At 42.9% G+C, this 19,927-nt stretch overlaps 1 protein-coding gene across 1 annotated transcript in view; it reads right to left on the reverse strand.

The window, feature by feature from the left end:
- Positions 1-17,142: 17,142 nt before the first annotated feature.
- The window catches only part of CISD2 (CDGSH iron sulfur domain 2), a 72,559-nt gene continuing 69,774 nt past the window's right edge, over positions 17,143-19,927 (reverse strand). The window contains exon 3 of the mRNA XM_069230203.1: positions 17,143-19,007. Coding sequence (XP_069086304.1) covers positions 18,918-19,007 — 90 coding nt within the window. The 3' untranslated portion in view covers positions 17,143-18,917. The remainder of the gene's footprint in view (positions 19,008-19,927) is intronic.

Genomic DNA, 19,927 nt, shown 5'->3' on the forward strand with positions numbered 1-19,927 from the left:
TACTTGGGAGTAGATTGTTTCCAAAGATTTATCATGTGGACCATTTTAATACTCCAGTATGGAAATAGAAATCAAACACCAGAGTCAAAAAGGGAGATAGTGCTTCAGAAATTGTAGGAGATACTTTTGGTGCCATAATTTCATCAGTAGGTGTAATCTTGAACCATATCAAGATTAGAAAGTTGTCAGCCATAGTAGACAAGCTATCTACAGAAACCGCAGGTGCCATGTTGTTAGTGGACACAGAAATGGTTGCTGTGAGATCAACGGTTTTGCAAAATGGCCTTGCGTTAAACATACTCCTAGCAAAGGTGGGCAAAGTTTGCAAAGTGTTACATGCACAACAATGTGGCACATATATTTCTGACAATAGTAAAGAGATAAGTGCATTGCAAACATGACTAACTTGAAACAGGACCTGAAAGGAGTGACATCAACGGGTGCATGCAAAGCTTTTGGTAATGGTTTTTCAGCCACTGGAAGGTGGTTTGGAAATCTAGGAAGAGGTATATTGGGAACCATTTTGAGATCCCTACTGATCATGATTTTGTGTGCCCTTGTTGCAGCTGGACTTTACAAGTTTTACAAGAAGCTGAAGGAGAAAAGAACCAAGAGTAAACAGAAAAAAGAAGCGATTTAAATGGAGACTAGAAGAAGTCTATTTTATAGTAACATAAACAGTTAGAGGACTTCAGAAGATCTTACCTGAAATAAACCTCTAAAAGTTTGAGCATGTCTCATTGAAAATGAGAGTGAGAGTACTTAGTGATGGCATAATTTGCCATCAAAGGGGGGACTGATGTAGCCTAAAGTTTCGTAGTAGTAGTATCCATCTTGCCACAAAAGTCATCAGTATGCTGCAGTATTTGTCTTATGTTAACCAAGGCACTAGTGGTTTGAATATAGAAGCTGCAATGACATGCAATTTAAATGTGCATTTGTTTATACTGTAGAGTTCGACATAGGTGGGATTTTACATAACGTTAGAAGGATTAAATTGATATTATGAAATTTGGAATCTAGAATAACAGTATGTATTTGAATGTATTGCTGTAATTTTCTTGTGTAAGCTTAAATGAGACCTGCTAGCTTTGTATTTCGTGACTGTGCAGGAGATGCTGATTCATTCCCTAACAGAGTTTCCTTTCACACTTCGTTCCCATGAGAAGACTAGATTTTGGAAATAGGCCCTATGAGAATGTATCAAATCGTTCTTGAGAACGGATCAAAGACAGGGAGTATGATCCAACCCTATCATCTAAACTGTAGTGCTTCGAAAGAAATGCACTGTGGCTCAGGTAATGTCAGGTACAGAGTTACAGAGGTGCCTAGCTTTTACTTTAGCCAGTTTAGAATGAGGTGGGGACACCCCAGTCTGGAATTTGGTGAAGACAGGGTAGAAGGGTAGAGGATGAGCGCTAGAGACATTGGAGTTGTCTTGGTTCAGGATTTGAACCTCCTTTATTAGATGGCAGGTTGGCTGTCAGGTACACAAAACTCTAGATAGAAGGATTCAATGTGTTAGAGTTGGTACTTAATAGTTGGCAGTATAGCTGAAGTAGATTATGAAAGTGAAATAACTCACCAGCCCCTGGGAAATGGTATACATTAAAGAGCTTCTAGGCCCAATATGGCGAGGAAACCCAGAGATCATAAAGACTGAAGTACCTATAAGGCCAGAGGCAATCAGAAGACAACAAACAATGTAGACTGACAATGGTAAACTAATTAAACCCAAGGGGACCAACAAGGAGGAAAACAACAAAATTGTAGGAATGCAGGGCCAGGTGATTAACTGTGCAAGAGCGAAATGTTGAATGAAACTCAGAGTTGCCAGGCAATGATGTGCTCTGGAACATTCATTTTGTGATGATTCTGACTACTTTAACCAGGAAGTGAAAACAAAACATCTTCAATTCCGAAGGCATGAAACAATGGATGATTCACCAATGAGGAGGCAATTTAATGTACTGCAGAGGGTCCCACTATATCTTCTATTTAAAAAGGTTCCACAAACCTAAGTTAGGATTTATGATGGTCTATGGGTATAGATGGAAACATGGTGGATAACCATACTTTTGTCTTTGTTTTGTAGATATGGCCAAGTTTCTGGTGTGTATCTGCAAAATGTTTATGACCTGCCTTAGCGTTGGCCAGATGTTCCAATATGGTTTGTTGAACGACTCTTGTCTTGGACACTAGTTGGGATACAGACAGAACTAACTATTCGGGTCCTGTGACAGGTAAAATGTTGGGATGTACTCTAGAGGTACAGTAATGGAATGAAGCCTATGAAAGTATGTAGGGAGTTGCTATAAGTAACTTCCAACAAGGCAAACCATCTACTTCACTCTAATGATTCATAAGAAAATATCACATGTACTGTTCAGGGGTTTAGCTCAATAGTTCTGTCTATTGTGTATTACACCCAGTGGTACAACTGATTTAGACCAAAGCCGGGCAGTAAACTTGCAACCCATATCCTTGATAATTTCAGGTTGCCGATTTGGGAAGTAATTTTGGAGGAAAGAAATGGCCTAATTTTATAAGGTAAGTCCATTACTAGAGTTGTGTACCCATCAAAGGGAGGAAAGTCAGTGACAAAGTACATTAAACTCATTGTCCATGGTTGACTAGAAGTGGAAATAGGATGTAGTAAACCCATCAGTTATGAAGATTATTGGATTCAGCACATATCATAAATTGTTACACATGTACATTATGGATTGTTTTACCTGAGGCCACCAGAAATGTCTCCTATTAGTTAATTGATCTTTCTTTGTAATGGGTGGCTGTCCACCAGAGAATCATGGCATCATCACAGCGCTTCTGTCTGGTTCAGAGCTGTTTTGAAATAGTACTTCTCCTTCCTGAATCAGGTTCTGAGGATCCACTGTCTTTCAGTGATGGATTTCTGAGCCCTCATCACTCCTTTTGAGGACTTGGTGAAAGAATCCTTCCTTTACGAGCTAGAAAGAATGCAAGTGGCTTGTAATGGCTCTTCCACTTCTCCTTCCCTAGACAACCTTACGTGCACCTTCAGCATAATATTCCCAAGTGGTTAATGTTTTTTTTAATGGGCAATAATGCTCAACTGCAAATTGTATAATTGCCTTTAGCACTACTGAGCATCTTGGAACAGTAAGCGACAGATGATAGAAATTAAAAAGGCATCCTTTTCCACTATGAAAGGCAAATGCCCATTAGGATTCTGTAGAACAGGTGCAGATATAAATGGCCTGAAAGCCTGCTCCTGCACTGTGGCCCACCTTAAGTGTACTCCTTTTTTCACCAGTTTAATGATGTGACTGACAGAAATTATTTAATGAAAGTTACTAAAAAAATGACTGGGTCACACCTGGCCAGATGCGCAGAAGGGGATTTTGTTGGGGCATCCCAAATCAGATATTTACCTACTCTATGGTTCACTAGGCAAACTGATATTCTATCTCTTGCTGGTAGCTAAACAAACCATTCTAAGCCTCTGGGGACAACAAACTCTGCCATCTGAATATAAATGGACTGAAAGACTGTGGTGAATTCTTAGAACAGAGAAGTCATCAAAACTAGCTCAGGAAAGAAGAAAACCGCCTCCGCTTATCTACCACATACCTCCAACCACAAAGATTACTATATTACAATCCGCCAGCACCATAGAGATCGATAGGGCCCGGATGTAGCTGTCATTGGAACTTAAGAGAGTCAAAACTTTGGTGTTACATCAGCCTGACTTTACAAAAAAGAGTCTAACTGGGCAGGTGGAGGGGTATAGATGGCTGGCGGGAGGGAGAGGAGACTTATTTAGGGGCTGGCTGTTGTTCATTGTAGAGTTTGCTTTATATACACATGTTATTCAATGGGTGTTTGAACATGGCAACAAAAGGTTAAAAAAAAAATGTATTCAAACCTAAATCTGCGGATTGTTCACCAGAAATCTGGATAACCTGGCAAACACGGCTAATCTATAATTATGTCGAAAATACATCACAATGGCAGAATTGTAGTAGTCCTGTGCATAACGTCCTAAGATCTCTGAAGGCCAGCCACCACAGGCCTGTTCTCTACAGGCTCCATGATTCTGCTCATTTTAGAAGTAATGTGGGTATAATATGGTGTTGAGTGGATTGCATAGGGAGAGTAACAGAACCTATAGTGTTTAAAGGGGCAGTATTGGAGTCTGTAACTTCACATGTTGAGTCTTGTCCTGAATTGAAGAACCCCCTCCCCCACCATCCATCTACTGACAACAAAGCCCTTCAGGAGTCTCACCCACTAACTTGCAACAGTTTGTTAATACAAAAAGATATCCAGTCAGATAATGTTTGATTTCCAACTGTCTTACTCTTAAACAGCCTCTCAAAGGCAACAAAAAGATAACCTTCTAACCTAAATGAAAAATATACAGCGAGTTAAAGCTACTTTAGGGTCCAACCTATGCATTCTTTGTACGTCTATACAAGGACACGAAGAGCAAAATGAAGGCAAAGAGATCACAAGATAAATATAATCTTAGTACCACCTTCGGCAAAAACAAAATCTGACATTCCAAAAACCCTATCAAAGGAGTATAAGCTGATAGCACATATAATTCACTTAAGCTCTTAGCAGAGATAATGGGGTACGTGAAACACAGTTTCCTAGTTTAGAAACTTCAAAGAACATGAATGCACAGGCTCAAAAGCAGAGGCCAATAAAAATGTCGGATCAAGTTTCAAATCCCATTGTTGAGCGACAAAAAGGCCAGGAGGTAAGTAAGTCAGCAGGCCAGTTATAAATCGAGAAATACGTTTTTTGAAAAGCAAACCCTCTTCCAGTGTATAGAGACATGCCGAAATTCCTGCTAAGTAACTTTTAACTGTTCCTTAAGACATTTTTGAGCCACCCAGGCACACTGAATCTCTCAAGGACTCCTAAGAGTTGCATTCGGTGAAACAAACTTTTTGACACTAGCTGCTCTTTTTTTTTTTTACTGAAAAGAGGTTGAACTACGGTAGACCACCATCAAATAGAACAGAACAGCAACAACCATTGGATAAAGTTCCCATTTGTGACTGTAACTTGTTGAGAGATTTGCCACAGACTTCTAACTCCCTGCTAGACGAGCTGATAGCCTATTCTGCCAGTCTGTAGCCCAGGACTAAAGTTCTGCTACCTCCTTGTAAAGGAGCACTGCAGTTAGACCTCTGTTTATTTATGTATGTAATTCCCACTGTGTTGTCCAACAGGATCTGCCCCCGAGAACCACATTCCTAAGTGATGAAAGCTTACACCCGGATTACCCTTAACTTCAATAAACCTTTGTGTAAATGCACTTTCTCCAAGACCACTGCATGATGGTTGCAGAGAATCACATTAACCTTAAAAGGATGTATATGTTACCATCGAGTATTGAGGTTATGGAATCACAAACAAACAACTAATGAAGAAAGAAACCAGTGTTGTTTATCAATCCAACATGGAAATAGACTTTTGCAACAAATTCTCACCCAACTGGTTCTAAGCAAAACAAGATGCCAAAAGTCCTAAAGGCCTCAACAGCCTTTGAGCTGTCTGTATTGGAGTTTTCTTGCGTTGTTGCACCTTTGGGGAGAAAAACATTAATAATAGTTTTATAAAACTACTCCTAAAAATAAATTCCTTGGGAGCCAATGCAGTATGACTTTTGAAACTGAAAAATCCAACTACTGCAAAACCAATCATTGGGAGGACACTTTACAGCCAGTAATGTAAGTAAGGGTACTAAGGTAATCCTTGGCAATATAGGTTAGCTACTGTCCTAGCTATAATCATAGTAAAAACTCTAGGTGCCGATGAGAGACCAAAAGCCCAAACTACAAACTGGTATTGATCGTCCCTCACAACAAAACAGGAATTGTCTGTATTTCTCTCTTATTCATACAAGGAAATCGGTGTCCTGTAACTAAACAGACATGCCTAATGAATCAACTGCAAAACCTACCAAATGTGAGATAAATTTAGGAACCCCAGACCTAAAATAATTTTCAACTTTGCATCCCTTTTAAGAATGATAAAATGATCAGAACCCACAAACCTTCACCACTTGCAAGTAGAGTATCTTTTAAATGGCACCTTTTACCAACAGTGTAGCAATTGTTTTAAACAAGATGAACGTAGAGGGTACATGTGGAGTGCCTTACTGTTAAAGGTAGTGAGTCAACATGACAACTACCAATAAGACCCATTATCATTAAGTAATCTACTATGAAAAAAGGCTGCCACAAAGCCCCTGATATCCACAAGGACTCAGGTAGGATTTTGTGCAACAGGCATAGAAAGGTGTGAAAAGGGCAGATAGACTGGGTCTGTATGCCCTGCTTGCACCTCTACAGAAGGACATAAAGTAATGCTCTAGCAGGACTGCAGACTGGGGAGGATGCCTCCGCCTGCAAAGCGCAGTGGTTTGCGAACCTCTTAAGTGCCGACTCCCCTTCCAGTGGGGGGGGGAGGGGGAGTAAGGATAAGTTACTTACCTGTAAATCCTAGTTCTCTTCCAGGGGTATCCTCATCAAAGTCATAAACATTGAATATTCCCGCCCTTGTGCGGGGACCCCGGAGCATATATAAAATATATACACATTATACATGTGTAACAAACAGTCATGCAGGCTATCATGTTAAAAACAGGCTAAAATGCTTTATTTCTATGAAGTTTTTTTTTTTTTTTTAAATACTACAATAGAGCATAAATAAGTACCCAAGCTCCTAAAACTAGGCTTGGGGAAGTAAGCAGTAGCAAACTCTAGTGAAAAAATAGAGAAAACTGCATTGAAAAACAATGAAGCATTCTTAGCCAATAGGCTGCATGTAGGTTAACACAGGAGAACCATAAAAACTTTGGCACTGTGCCTTTAAGACCCTGAGCACCTCCAGTATCCCACCATGCCTCAGGGGTGAAGGAAAGGTGACAGTTGGTTCACAGTTAGGTCAGTTCTTTTTACGGTGACAATTTGTATAATTGAATCAAAATACTGTCTGTCCTGCACTTCCAGTAGACGTGTGTCCGGGGAGGAGGGTGGGTTGTTTATGACTTTGATGAGGATACCCCTGGAAGAGAACTAGGATTTACAGGTAAGTAACTTATCCTTCTCTTCCAGGGGATCCTCATCAATAGTCATAAACATTGAATAGATTAGCAAGCCCATCCCTAAACCCAGCGGACTGTCCGATAGAAGTGCAGGAATAGACATGTCTTACGCAAATAAATTCCTTAGAGAGGCCTGCCCCACTTGGGCATCCGCTCTTGCATCTGAGTCTAAACAATAATGTCTTGTAAAAGTATGTACAGACTTCCATGTAGCAGCCTTACAAATCTCAGATATAGGAACATTGTTAAGGAGAGCAGCTGTAGCCGCTTTTCCCCTTGTGGAATGCGCTCTAGGCCGCGCTAGCAATTGTCTATTAGCTAGCTGGTAAGTATTAACAATACAAGAGACTATCCATCTTGATATTGTTCGCTTAGATGCTGCTTCTCCTGTCCTTAAATGACCATAGTTCACAAACAAGCGGTTAGAGTTTCTAATCGATTTTGTCTTGTCCAGATAAAATTTCAGCACTCTTTTCAAGTCTAATGAGTGCAATGCTTTCTCAGCCGGAGTTTCCGGATTGGGAAAGAACGTCGGTAAAGTTATGGTCTGATTAATATGGAATTCTGACACCACCTTCGGAAGGAAAGATGGGTGAGTTCGCAGAACTACTCTATTGTCATGAAAAACCGTGTACGGTTCTTTTGCAGACAAGGCCTGGATCTCACTGACCCTCCTCGCTGAAGTAATGGCCACCAGAAAAGCCGTTTTCCACGTAAGGTGTTGTAAGGAGGCCTTATGGATAGGCTCGAAAGGAGGGCCCATAAGTTTTGCTAGGACTATGTTCAGTTCCCACGGAGGAGAAGGCCTCCGAATTGGCGGAAAAACTTTCTTCAAACCTTCTAAGAAATCCTTGACTACAGGTTTCGTAAAGAAGGATTCCTGAGAAGGTGACTTGCGATAGGCAGTAATAGCAGACAAATGTACCTTAATAGATGATACCTGCAGACCGGATTTCGCTAGGTGAAGCAAATAGGACAGTATGACGTCCTCCTGCGCCCGTATGGGATTATGGCCTTGCTGACAGCACCATATGTAGAATCTCTTCCACTTAAAAGCGTAGGAACGCCGCGTGGAAGGCCGTTTGGACTCTTTCAAGATGTTCATGCACTCCTGCGAGAGTCCTAGGTGCCCATACTGCAGGAATTCAGGAGCCATGCTGTTAAGCTCAGAGAGGGTAGGTTGGGATGCAGAATCCTGCCCTCCATTCTGCTCAGAAGATCCGGTCTGCACGGCAGCCTCCTGTGAGGTTTTTCCGACAGGTTGAGGAGATCCGTGTACCAGAATTGTCGAGGCCATTGTGGCGCTATAAGAATCATTCTGGTCCTGGATCCGTAAAGTTTGCTGATCACTGCCGGAATGAGGGGAATCGGAGGAAAAGCGTAAAGAAATGTCCCTGACCAGTCGATCAACAGGGCATTCCCTCGAGATCCTGGACGGTAGAACCTGGATGCGAAGTCTGGGCATTTCCTGTTTACATCGTCTGCGAAGAGGTCCAGTTGAGGCCGACCCCATTGCGCGAAGATGTATTCTGCGACTTCGTCGTGCAGGACCCAATCGTGAACGTCCTCCAGGTGTCTGCTTAGAAAGTCTGCTTCTACGTTCTGCTGACCTGGCAGGTGAACTGCTGTGATTGACATTCCTCTGGCCAGGAGCCAATGCCATATCGCTTGGGACTCTCGTGAAAGGGGTAGGGATCTCGTTCCCCCTTGTTTGTTCAAGTAATACATCGTGGTTGTATTGTCCGTCTGTATCAATAGAGTTTTCCCCTGAATTAGCGGTGTGAAAGACTTGAGAGCCAGATGGACCGCTCTGAGTTCTAGCAGATTGATGTGGTACTGCTTCTCCTTGTCTGACCACAGACCCTGCGCTTGAAAAGGACCCAGATGAGCCCCCCATCCCTGAAGAGACGCATCCGTTACCAGAGTGTCGGATGGAAGTACCTGGTGAAACGGAGCGCCCACTGACAGGTGAGGTCTGTGCATCCACCATCTCAATGACTGCAGTGCTACCTCCGGTAGCCGCATTGTGTCTTCCCAGCGACCTGTTCTTTGGCTCCAATTGGCCTCCAATGCCTCTTGGAGGGGTCTCATGTGGAGTCTGGCATTTGGGACAATAAAGATGCACGATGCCATGGAGCCCAGTAGTGATGTCACCTGACGTGCCGTAGGTGCGCTGGCTCTCAACAGGTCCTGGCACTTCATGTTTATTGAGGACAGTCGTTCCTCCGAAGGATACACTTTTTGTAGTTCTGTGTTTATGATAGCTCCTAGGTAGTGAAGACTCTGCGTTGGAGTCAAGGTTGACTTCTGGTAATTGACCTGAAGACCTAGAGCTTCGCAAACTCCTAGTACAATGTCCCGATGGCTTCTCGCCTGCTCCGGAGAAGAAGCCTTTAGTAGCCAGTCGTCTAGGTATGGATATATGTATATCCTTTGTCTTCGTAGATGCGCCGCCACCACTGCCATACATTTCGAGAAAACTCTTGGAGCAGATTTCAGGCCAAAGGGTAGAACCCTGAACTGGTAATGCTGTAACGCTACTCGAAAGCGCAGGAATTTTCGATGCTTTGGAGCTATTGGGATGTGGAAATACGCATCCTGCAGGTCGATGGGGCACATCCAGTCTCCCTGATGCAGTTGAGGGAAAATTTGGTGAAGCGCTAGCATTCTGAACTTCTGCTTTCTTATGTATTTGTTCAGCAGTCTTAGATCCAGGATTGGCCTGAAAACGCCCTCTTGACCCTTCTTTGCTACTAGAAAGTAACGGGAGTAGACCCCCTTTCCTCTGTGGGCAGGTGGAACCCTTTCTATGGCATTCTTTCTTAGGAGGGTGAGAGCCTCCTTGCGTAGCAAGGTGAGATGAGCCGGATTGTGTTTGGTTGGTGGCAAGTGTGGTGGAGGCTGCTTGAAAAGGAGAGAATAGCCATGTTCGACAATATTGAGCACCCATTTGTCTCTTGTGATAGAGTGCCACTCGTGAAGATGAGCAATAATACTTCCCCCCACCGGAGTGGTGTACAGTGTCGAGGGAAGCGAGACTTCATTGCTTAGTGGGTGCTTTTGGAGTGGACTGTTGAGGTCTACTTGACCCTCGCTCCCTTGTGTTTCTTCGCTGAAACAGAGGGCGTCCCTGTCGTTGCTGAGACCTTTGCGACCAATGAGGGGTTTGAACCCTCTGTTGGAAAGGGCGTCTATCGTACGGTCTGTACCTCCGCCTGAAATCTTTCCTTCTTTCGAGGCCTACCGCCTTCATGGTATCCACCTCGGTCTTCATGCGGGCCATCTCTTCGTCTGCATGGGCACCGAATAGAGAATTCCCGGCAAATGGGAGATTCAGGATACGTTGTTGTGCCTCCTGTTTCAAGCCAGTGAGCCTCAGCCAGGAAGATCTCCTCGCACAGATACCATGTGCGTACCCATGAGCCGCCAAATCCGCCCCATCCGCTGCCGCGCTGATAACTTGGTTAGATACCAGGCATCCTTCCTGTAGAATCTCTTGGAAATCTTGCCTGTCTTCTCTGGGCAGTTTTTCTGTAAATCTACTGAGGGAATCCCACAGAGAACGATCGTACCTGCCCAGGAGCGCAGACGCACTAGAGACCTTCATTGCTGAAGCCGCTGTCCCGCACATCTTTCTTCCCAGAGAGTCTAAATGCCTGCTCTCTTTATCCGGGGGTACCGTGGATGAAGATGCCACCGAGTGGGTCTTTCGGGCGGCAGCTATGATCACTGAGTCTGGTGGCGGATCCTTCCTAAGGAATAAAGGGTCTTGCTCTGGAGCCTTGTACTTTTTAAGAATCCGAGCCGGGGCAGACTTAAGCGAGGCTGGGGCCAGAAAAGTGTCCATGGTCGGCTGCAACAAACCAGGCACTAGAGGCAGCAACTTTTTCGACGCTGATCTCTGTTGTAGTGTCTCAAAGATGATTGATGAGGAGGTAGATGGTTCTGGAACCTCTATATTGAGTTTCTGTGCTCCTCTTAGCAACACCTCGTTGAAAGTGGTTATGTCATCCACTGGTGAGACTCTAGCAGGTGGTGAATCTGTAAGAGTAGGTGAGTAACGCCTGACAGAAGAACCTGATGAAGACCAAGAGGGTGATCTTCTTGAGCGCGACCTGGATCTCCGTTGAGAGCGAGATCTGCTGCGGGACGCTGTAGCCGAGCGCCTAGGCCTCGCGGTCGGCTGTCGAGGAGCTGAACGAGCCCGTTCTGCCCCGGCTGTCGGCGATGGCGTTCTTGGCGGGGAGGCAGTGGGTGAATACATTCGCGAATATTGCGAATCTGGGGAGGCCGCTGGTCTGTTGAGGCTCTCCAGCCATCTCGGAGATAGGTTGATGGGCGAGACATGCCCAGGAGATGCTCTTGACCGAGAAGAGTCGCTCGGTATGGAGACCACTGGAGACTGAGCCTTGTCTGGCGAGGGGCGATGTTCTGCTCCCTGTTGGACAGGTAAAACCTGCGTCGACGTCGATGGCTGTTTCGACGTCGAAGGACGCCCAGTCGGTTGGTCCTGCCTCGACGTTGATTGCCTCGACGTTGAGTGCCTTGACGTCGAACGGCGTTCCTTGGACCTCGACCTGCTCGCCGTCGTGTGCCTCGACGTGGAGCGATGGGAGGTTGACGGCGGATGTTTCCCGTGCCGTCGTGGAGATCTCGACGTCCTGTGTCCTGACGTCGGGGGGCGCACAGCCTTTGGCGGCGACCGGGCATGCCGGCGGTGGCTCGACGTCGATCGGCGGGCTGCCGTCGACGGAGACCTGCCCCTACTCTGATGTTCCCTCGACGCCGTTCCCTTCGACGTCGGGTGCGTCGCCGTCGACGGCGATCTATGCCGGTGGGACGGTGGTAGCGACGACGTCGACGGTGAACAAACAGGTATTTTCCTACCTGTCGACGTCGACCGGGCCATTCTCTCCTGAGAATGGCCTTCTGGATGCCTGGGGAGCGAGGAGGACGATGTTCTTTTCCTCTCCTGAAGCCCATGAAGTCGGATCTTCTCTCTGTCTTTCAGAGTCCTCCTAGACATGTTCTTACAGTACTTACAAGTGTCAGGGCAGTGACTCTGAGGCAGGCACACTATGCACAGAGAGTGGGGATCTGACTGGGCCTTCTTCTTCCCACAAGCAGGGCATTTGACAAAAAGAGAAGGCATTTTTCTGTCAGAAAAAACCTTCCTAGCTCAGACAAAGATGTTACTTGTCGAGTGAAAAGTGAAAAAACGCTTTTTTAAAGAATTTTTCTGAGGAAAACTCAGAAAAACTGAGAGCTCAATGCTCCAGGATCCTCTCAGAAGGAGCCGGAAAAAAGAACTGACCTAACTGTGAACCAACTGTCACCTTTCCTTCACCCCTGAGGCATGGTGGGATACTGGAGGTGCTCAGGGTCTTAAAGGCACAGTGCCAAAGTTTTTATGGTTCTCCTGTGTTAACCTACATGCAGCCTATTGGCTAAGAATGCTTCATTGTTTTTCAATGCAGTTTTCTCTATTTTTTCACTAGAGTTTGCTACTGCTTACTTCCCCAAGCCTAGTTTTAGGAGCTTGGGTACTTATTTATGCTCTATTGTAGTATTTAAAAAAAAAAAAAAAAAAAAAAAAACTTCATAGAAATAAAGCATTTTAGCCTGTTTTTAACATGATAGCCTGCATGACTGTTTGTTACACATGTATAATGTGTATATATTTTATATATGCTCCGGGGTCCCCGCACAAGGGCGGGAATATTCAATGTTTATGACTATTGATGAGGATCCCCTGGAAGAGAATCGGGCCACCCCTCAGAATGTTTCACATTTATTTTATCAAGTTAGCAATGTTTAAATATGTCTAGCCTTATTTAAACATTGCAGTTAAGTTCTGTTACCTTTTTAAAAATGCAACAAACTTTTTTCTGCCTAAATCAAAGCACTGTAATCTGCATAATCCTTCTTTTGGCCAGGACCTGGCCAGGACCTAGCCCCCCCCCCCCCCCCCCCCCCGGATGCTTTGGAGCACCCCACGGTTGGAAGACCCCTGCTATAGCGGCAAAAGCATAGCATAGCATAGTGCAATTTTAATGCGTGATTGGCCAAAGGTAGAGCTGTATCCATAGCCTTACTCTGAGTAAGTTGTTCAAGGTAACTGCTAACACTTTCTCCAAAGTCGTTGGCCATTGAATGGCACATCAATAAGCCTGAACATTACCGGTAAATCTGGTAGACCTCCCTCAGGCATGTCTATGTAACAACTGCTGAGCTCAAGAAGCAGGCCTCTGCTTTGTTAACATCCAATCCAAGCTGCATGGATTGCTTTGCAGTCCCTATGTGGTCAGGAAACTATTAAAATAAAAAAAAAAAAAAAAAGCGTCATCATCTCCCACCACACCCAGATCTGCCTATTCACAAGACAACTGGTATCAGTAACCCAGTGCAAAACTCCCTAAAGCAAACACCTTGCTGCCTAAGGCATCCATTTTTCAACTCCTTATCTAGAGGAGTAGTAGTAACGGTGTTATGCTACAATTGTGAAGAAATATGGACTACCAAGTTTCCAGGCTAAGATGCGAAGACAGAAACTGACGGACTGATGGGGGCTGCCTTGCATTTCTTCGAGGCTGATGATGCAACTGCAGAGGAAAGACTGGGATTTCTCCCAAGTCTGCTTTATGAAGGGGATCAAATGTTTCTTAAATGGAAGTGCAGGCACAGTGACATTTGTATCCACCAATAATTCTGAAACTATTCAGAGGCCCGATATGATTACAAGTCTGAAAAACTTGAAGATCATTGTTGAATAAAATCCTCAAATTCATGAAAAGGACTTACATCAGGCTACAGTAGTAACATTCAATAAAATAGAAAGGAGAATGAAGAGGCAAACCCCTTGAAACTGCAGATGTCAGGAACATAGACGAGGACACTGAGATCTGCAGAGATGTCTCATAGTCCCATCACTCCAGAAGTTCTGGCAAGACAGAAAATAACCCTGCAACGAAGAAAAGAAACTGAATAACATGAAAAGGTGATTCCTGACTTATGTACAAAAAGTGTAAAACAGGGTTTATTAACTGGAGGGCTCTTTGGGAATCAAACCTGCGAGTGAAAGTAGAAGGAGACTGACCTGACCACTTCAGCAGAAGTCTCTTCTAGAAACTTCTAGAAAAAGAAAGCATAAGGGGTACTGTTTCCTACCAATGAGTAAAATATATTGTGCTGCTACCACTTTCCACTCCACTTCCGATTAGGCCCATATTGGAAACTCAGAGTAGCTGCATGCCAACATGGTAAATCTTTTAAAAAGTTGTAATAATCAAGGGATGACATCTTCAGTAAATTTCTTCTTTTTCTTTATAGCTGCTTGTGTGGGAAACAAGATTTTCACTTTACTGCATGTGTATATTCCAAATAAATAGAATCTTTAACAACCAAAAAGAAGAAAGATACAAATTAAAAGAATGATGTGACACACAAATGGCCAAAGTTATTACACCAACACCAGCAATGGCAGGGATATAATAAACTTTGACAGACCTAAAACAAACTACAGGGAGGGGCTTAGCTAACAACATTTCCATGGGAATGCTCTATCTCTGAGCTCTAGCCCGGCTTTGTCTTGAGAACCTCATACTGAGGGCGAGTGAGCAGCTAAATGGGAAACCAGAAAGGAGAGACGCTGGTACCCTGGTAGCTCTCTGTGCCTTTGAATAGGAAGGCTATAGATGAAGTGCAGCCCCCAACAGCCACTGGAGTCCAAGATAGCACTGCCCTGCACTCCACGTCATGCAGGTGAGGAGCAGAAGGTCCGAAGGCAGAGGACACCTTGGGAAGTTATGTTCATGTTACTGTAAGTCTCCACTATTGGCAACTTTCATAGATTCACATGCTTGAATCATTCCTCATCATCAAAGTGGGAGCCCTACAGTGCAACTATAAAGCATTCAATAATAAACATAGCCTAGAAGGGCTAGAACATCAAATTTAGTATCCTACGGATATTATTCAAATAGAACCACACTGATCCTGGGTGGAATCCACATTCTTAATAGAGAGATACTGTTGATAAAGCTGGAATCACAAGTCTGCTCTGACACTACCAAAAGGTTGTAGATCAGAGAACTAAGCAGAGATGCTAGATGGCCTCTGGATAGGACAGGGCTATTTTGAGAATCTGGCTTCACCATAACTCTCTGCCAGCAGTGAGCCATCATTCTGATGAGGGAAGGGTGAACCACAGCTCCAGACTACCCTAACTTGAATTTTTTTGCAGCACAATACTACTCCCCATAAAAAACAGGAGGAGGAACAAGAGTGAGGACTTTTTTCTCACCCAGGATTTTGTCTCAATGGCAGCTCTTTAAGACATACTACAAACTACCTTCATCATCGAGAGCAAAATCACCTCCACTGAAGGAATCATGGGCTCGTTTAGCAAGTGGTTAACCAAAACTAAGGAGGATTTGCAGGAGACTAACAAGAGGGTTGCTACACTGGTATCATCCATATATAATCTAGAGGAGGCAAGAAAATTCTAACAGAAATTCAGGAACTGATCTGTGTTAACAATGGTACAAATGGAAGCCCTGCTTGAGTACTAGGAAGACACATCAAGAGTGGCAATCACTTCCCTCCTGAGAAACTCTCTTTAGGGTAATCTAGAGTTTTTTTTGGGCAAGGAGATTTTCCCAAGTGACTACTCTCCTCGGGTTGAAATCCACAAATCATACAGACTGACAATTAAGAAAGAGAAAGAAGGCTAACAAGGAGAAAGGATAGTCTTAGGTGAGCTGAATAAGCTGAAGAGCCCTGTTAGCAGACAACAGGTTGCGGGGCACTGTTTGGAGGACAGTTTTAATAAATGCTTGGATTAATAATAGATTATGTGCAGCAAGAGGCAGAAAATGAAAAATATTGCAACAGCTTCATATTTCACATGGTACTGGAGGGGTTATGACACCCAGCAAAATAGAGGTGAAAAATGAGGGTTGACGACACGTTTTTTTTTTCCCGCAGAGCTGGTTTCCTGTGTGCAACTTGTGTTTGTTACGGCATAATGTGGTTGCACTTTGCTTAGGTTCTTAGGTTTGGTGGCTTGATTCAGTTTTGTGTAGAAGAGGCATAACCAGAATCCAAGCTGTTCTTTCTCCCAACAGACGCCTCTTTTTTTTTTTAACAACTTTATTTTTATTTTTAATCAAACAATCCGAAAGTACAAAAAGAAAAGAAAATGGGAAAATTACATGTGCAGCAGAGACCAAAATTACGTGCAGCATACAACGTTCGTGGGTGACAGTGTTATCACTAGCAAAATATTATACAAAACTCAGTTAATCGTCCCTTGGTGAGTGGTAAGTCCCTAAGTCATTACAACAGTCCACTAAGCTTCAAATGCTATTTCTTGTAGAGAGTCACAGTCTATCAAATGGATCCACTGGTAGTTTCACTATCCTTGTAACAAGCTAGGTCACACATTCCAGATTGGCACCGAGTCCTGGAAAAAAAATGCTGGGTTGTCACCTAGCATTTGCCCTCTTTTTACATGAGTTATGAAAGCCGACCATACTTTCTTGAACTTCTACATTCTATCATGTATTGTTGTCCTGGACCATACGTTTCCCTACCATATGTTGACTAGAGGTACAGTTGGAAGCTTCCATATCTGAGGCACAAAAAACCTTGCTGCCAGAACCACATGGGAAATCAAATTTCCTATTGGGGTGATCAGAAGGTTTAAGGATGTGGTCACCAGGTCCCCCAATAGTATCATTGTGGGCTGCCTTGAAGAGTGATTCCTGGTATGGACTTTACGTGAAAGGATTTCCTATCAAAAGATCTGTTTATATACACACATGACCACCACCATGAGTGAAGCGGCATGACTCTTTCCCCACGCCCCTTCCAGCATGTATCTGGGCTTCCGAACATGTCTTTCCACGGTACCTGGTTGAGGTATCACCTTGTTAGTAATTCATAGGCATTCTCCTTATGCTGAACTCAAATAGGAGACTTTGCTTCCTTACTCCAAATAACCTTATACGTGCCTCCTCTTTTTTTGCATTTATTTCTTACCAGGCACACATCAGTTAACAGCCGGAGATGTGGAGTACGCAAATACTGCAATGTGCCCAAGATGAAAGTTATTATGTTTCTGAACACTGGTTATAATCTCTTAGCTCCCATGGGGCTCTTTATATCGGGTCTGTTATTTTTAGTACGTCTTCTATAATACTGTTAGAAACTAAAAAAAACGTAATAGACATTTTAAAAATAGGCGAATGTTGTCACTCAGAGAACATCAACAGTATAATCAATCACACTACTATATTAAGTATAAGATCTATGAAAATGCCAAAATATATAATTAAAAGAAGTTTTATGAATGAAAAGGGATCAGCAAATATTCACAAAGAGAATCAGGAAGGCGGAAGGCAGAGATAATTACCTATTGGACTGAAGACATAGTCATGAGAACACAAGTAAACAGTTCTCCTGGAATAGGAAGCTACTGTTCTTCTCAAATATTACTATGCAGCATCCAACATTCCTCTTTAAGAAGCTAGATAGTGTCCTCACTGTTTCAGGGCATCACTATACAGAATTTACTAAACAGTACATTTGATAATACAATAAGCAGGACATACATTTTAACAATGCTCTTGGAAATATCCTGACATTCAACACAAAGAAATAAATCATAAGCGAGACGTTTCAGTTAGTACAAATCTCATTTTAACCCAATTCAGTACTAAATTTGGCAGTGTAATTATATGTTGCTTAAGCAATTCATTATTTTGTAAGTGTTTCTGAAAAAAAAAGGACAGCTTGATTTCTTATGTACAAAAGTAAACAACCTTTTTGTTTTTTCCAGCTCAACAGCAAATATCAAGAAAGGCTTTGTCCACAGAGTATAAAAATAATTTTCTAACAGACACCACATCATGCTTCACTCATGGATTGCCACTTCGGTCTCATCAAGAGAACGCTCGTGCTTTGGAGACGGACATAATTAGCTTCAAAAGATGAAAGGAAAATACAGTCAGATCATCAAATTCAAGTTTTACATATTTTTAAATTCTTGCCAAGACCTTTTCATTGAACATATTTTCAAAATTAAATCACCATATTTCTGGAGACTGGAATTATAATTGTGGGACTGTATTTTTTTCTAATTGTGTGTGCATAACAACAGTGATCTCTTACTTAGGACTCTGTCCACCATTAGCTATAATACAATGCTCACTGATTTACCTTCTCCCCGCTTAATGGTTTCAATGACCTCAACCTCTCATAAGCTTTCTTACTTACAAAAAAGTACTCTAAACATCCAAAGTAGGCAGTAGGAGGTCCAAACTGCAAATATTTTCACAAAGCAAGAAAATATTTTTTTTTTTATTTTTTTTACTTTTTATAAAAAATACCTCTTTTAAAAAAAAAAAACAGAAACTAGAATCCTTGACAATGCTCCAACAAGTAGAACATAAAATCAACTGAATATATTTATGTGACCCCCAACTTTAAAACAATAATCCAAGCAGGGAGATACCTCAGGGGAAAAAAAACAGAGTTTAAGTATACAGAGCTCTGCCTAAGAAGACGCCACCCCAGTAAAATACCATATGAAACTTTCACCCATTTACCAGAATCCTCTACTTTAAACCCAAAGTTAGCTTCCAGAGTTTGCAGCAGTACAGCGAGATTCTAAAACACCAACAAGAATTCAGATGGTCCACAAATTGACTAACAGGTGGGTCTTAAAAAGAACACCACACATTACACTTCACATCGTGAAATAGGGAAACTGGAGAGAAGAATACAACGTGAAGACGAATGAGAATGCTTGCTACACTTCCTTCTTCTTCAGTATCAGCGGGCCCACGTTATCCCCTGTGGATTCATTGTGCTTGTTGTGTGATCCATCACACACCGGGAACTGCAAAAGAAAAGAAAAATGGTTTGAAAGAGAACACACAATCGTGTTTTTTAAATTCTGCCTGGCTGGCCTATGTTCTGCAAAGAGACCATATTTAGAACATTTACCCTTCTCATTTAGATCTTTAAAATATCCCCTAGTCATCAACACATTTACCCCAATGATCCTGAAACTATTCAAAGAATCCTTGAAATTATGGTCACAGTTCGTTAGCAAAGGACAAAAGTAGAGCGAGGAAAGAAGTCCATTGTTGATGGAAAATTGAGGTCAGCACATTACTTTTACGGTGTGCTGAAGATCCATCTTCAGGAGGGCCAATCCTATTCCACAAGATGTTAATGCACTAAGCAAAGTATATTAATTCTTATTCTCTGTTGTCTGTAGTACCGGTGCACCGATTCAACAGTGGCTGTTAATTATTTTTACAAGAACTATTTGTGGAAAGCTTATATATAACAAGGACAATAGTGCATGTTCTTATAGATAACAGGGATGTCATCTGTTACAAAGGGTATTTAACGTCCAAAAATAAGTTAAGTATGGGTCCATACAAAATTAATGTCATGCTGTTTTTCCATGTGTGCAGGTACTAAAATATGGCCTTTAAATAGAACCTGTTTTGATGCCAGTACGAATGCCACTGATAATTAACTCATCTAGATGTAGGTTAGGCACCCGAGGGCATTCCTGTGCTATGCTACCCCACATGCATGTCTATTGAGGTAATCAGTCTCAATGTTAGAGGCCTTAATGCTCCAGTGAAGACCTCTTCATGGCCACCTCGGTCTTCTACACACGATTAAGCAGACAAAGATTTGAGTAGCTGCTCTTTCTGATCATGCTCTGATTACACTGCATTTCACAATACCATCCTTGAGGCCGGAGCCTAGGTTATGGCGACTTAACACTAAACTTCTCAC

Source organism: Pleurodeles waltl, chromosome 1_1 (genome assembly GCF_031143425.1).
Source record: "Pleurodeles waltl isolate 20211129_DDA chromosome 1_1, aPleWal1.hap1.20221129, whole genome shotgun sequence".
Taxonomy (NCBI): domain Eukaryota; kingdom Metazoa; phylum Chordata; class Amphibia; order Caudata; family Salamandridae; genus Pleurodeles; species Pleurodeles waltl.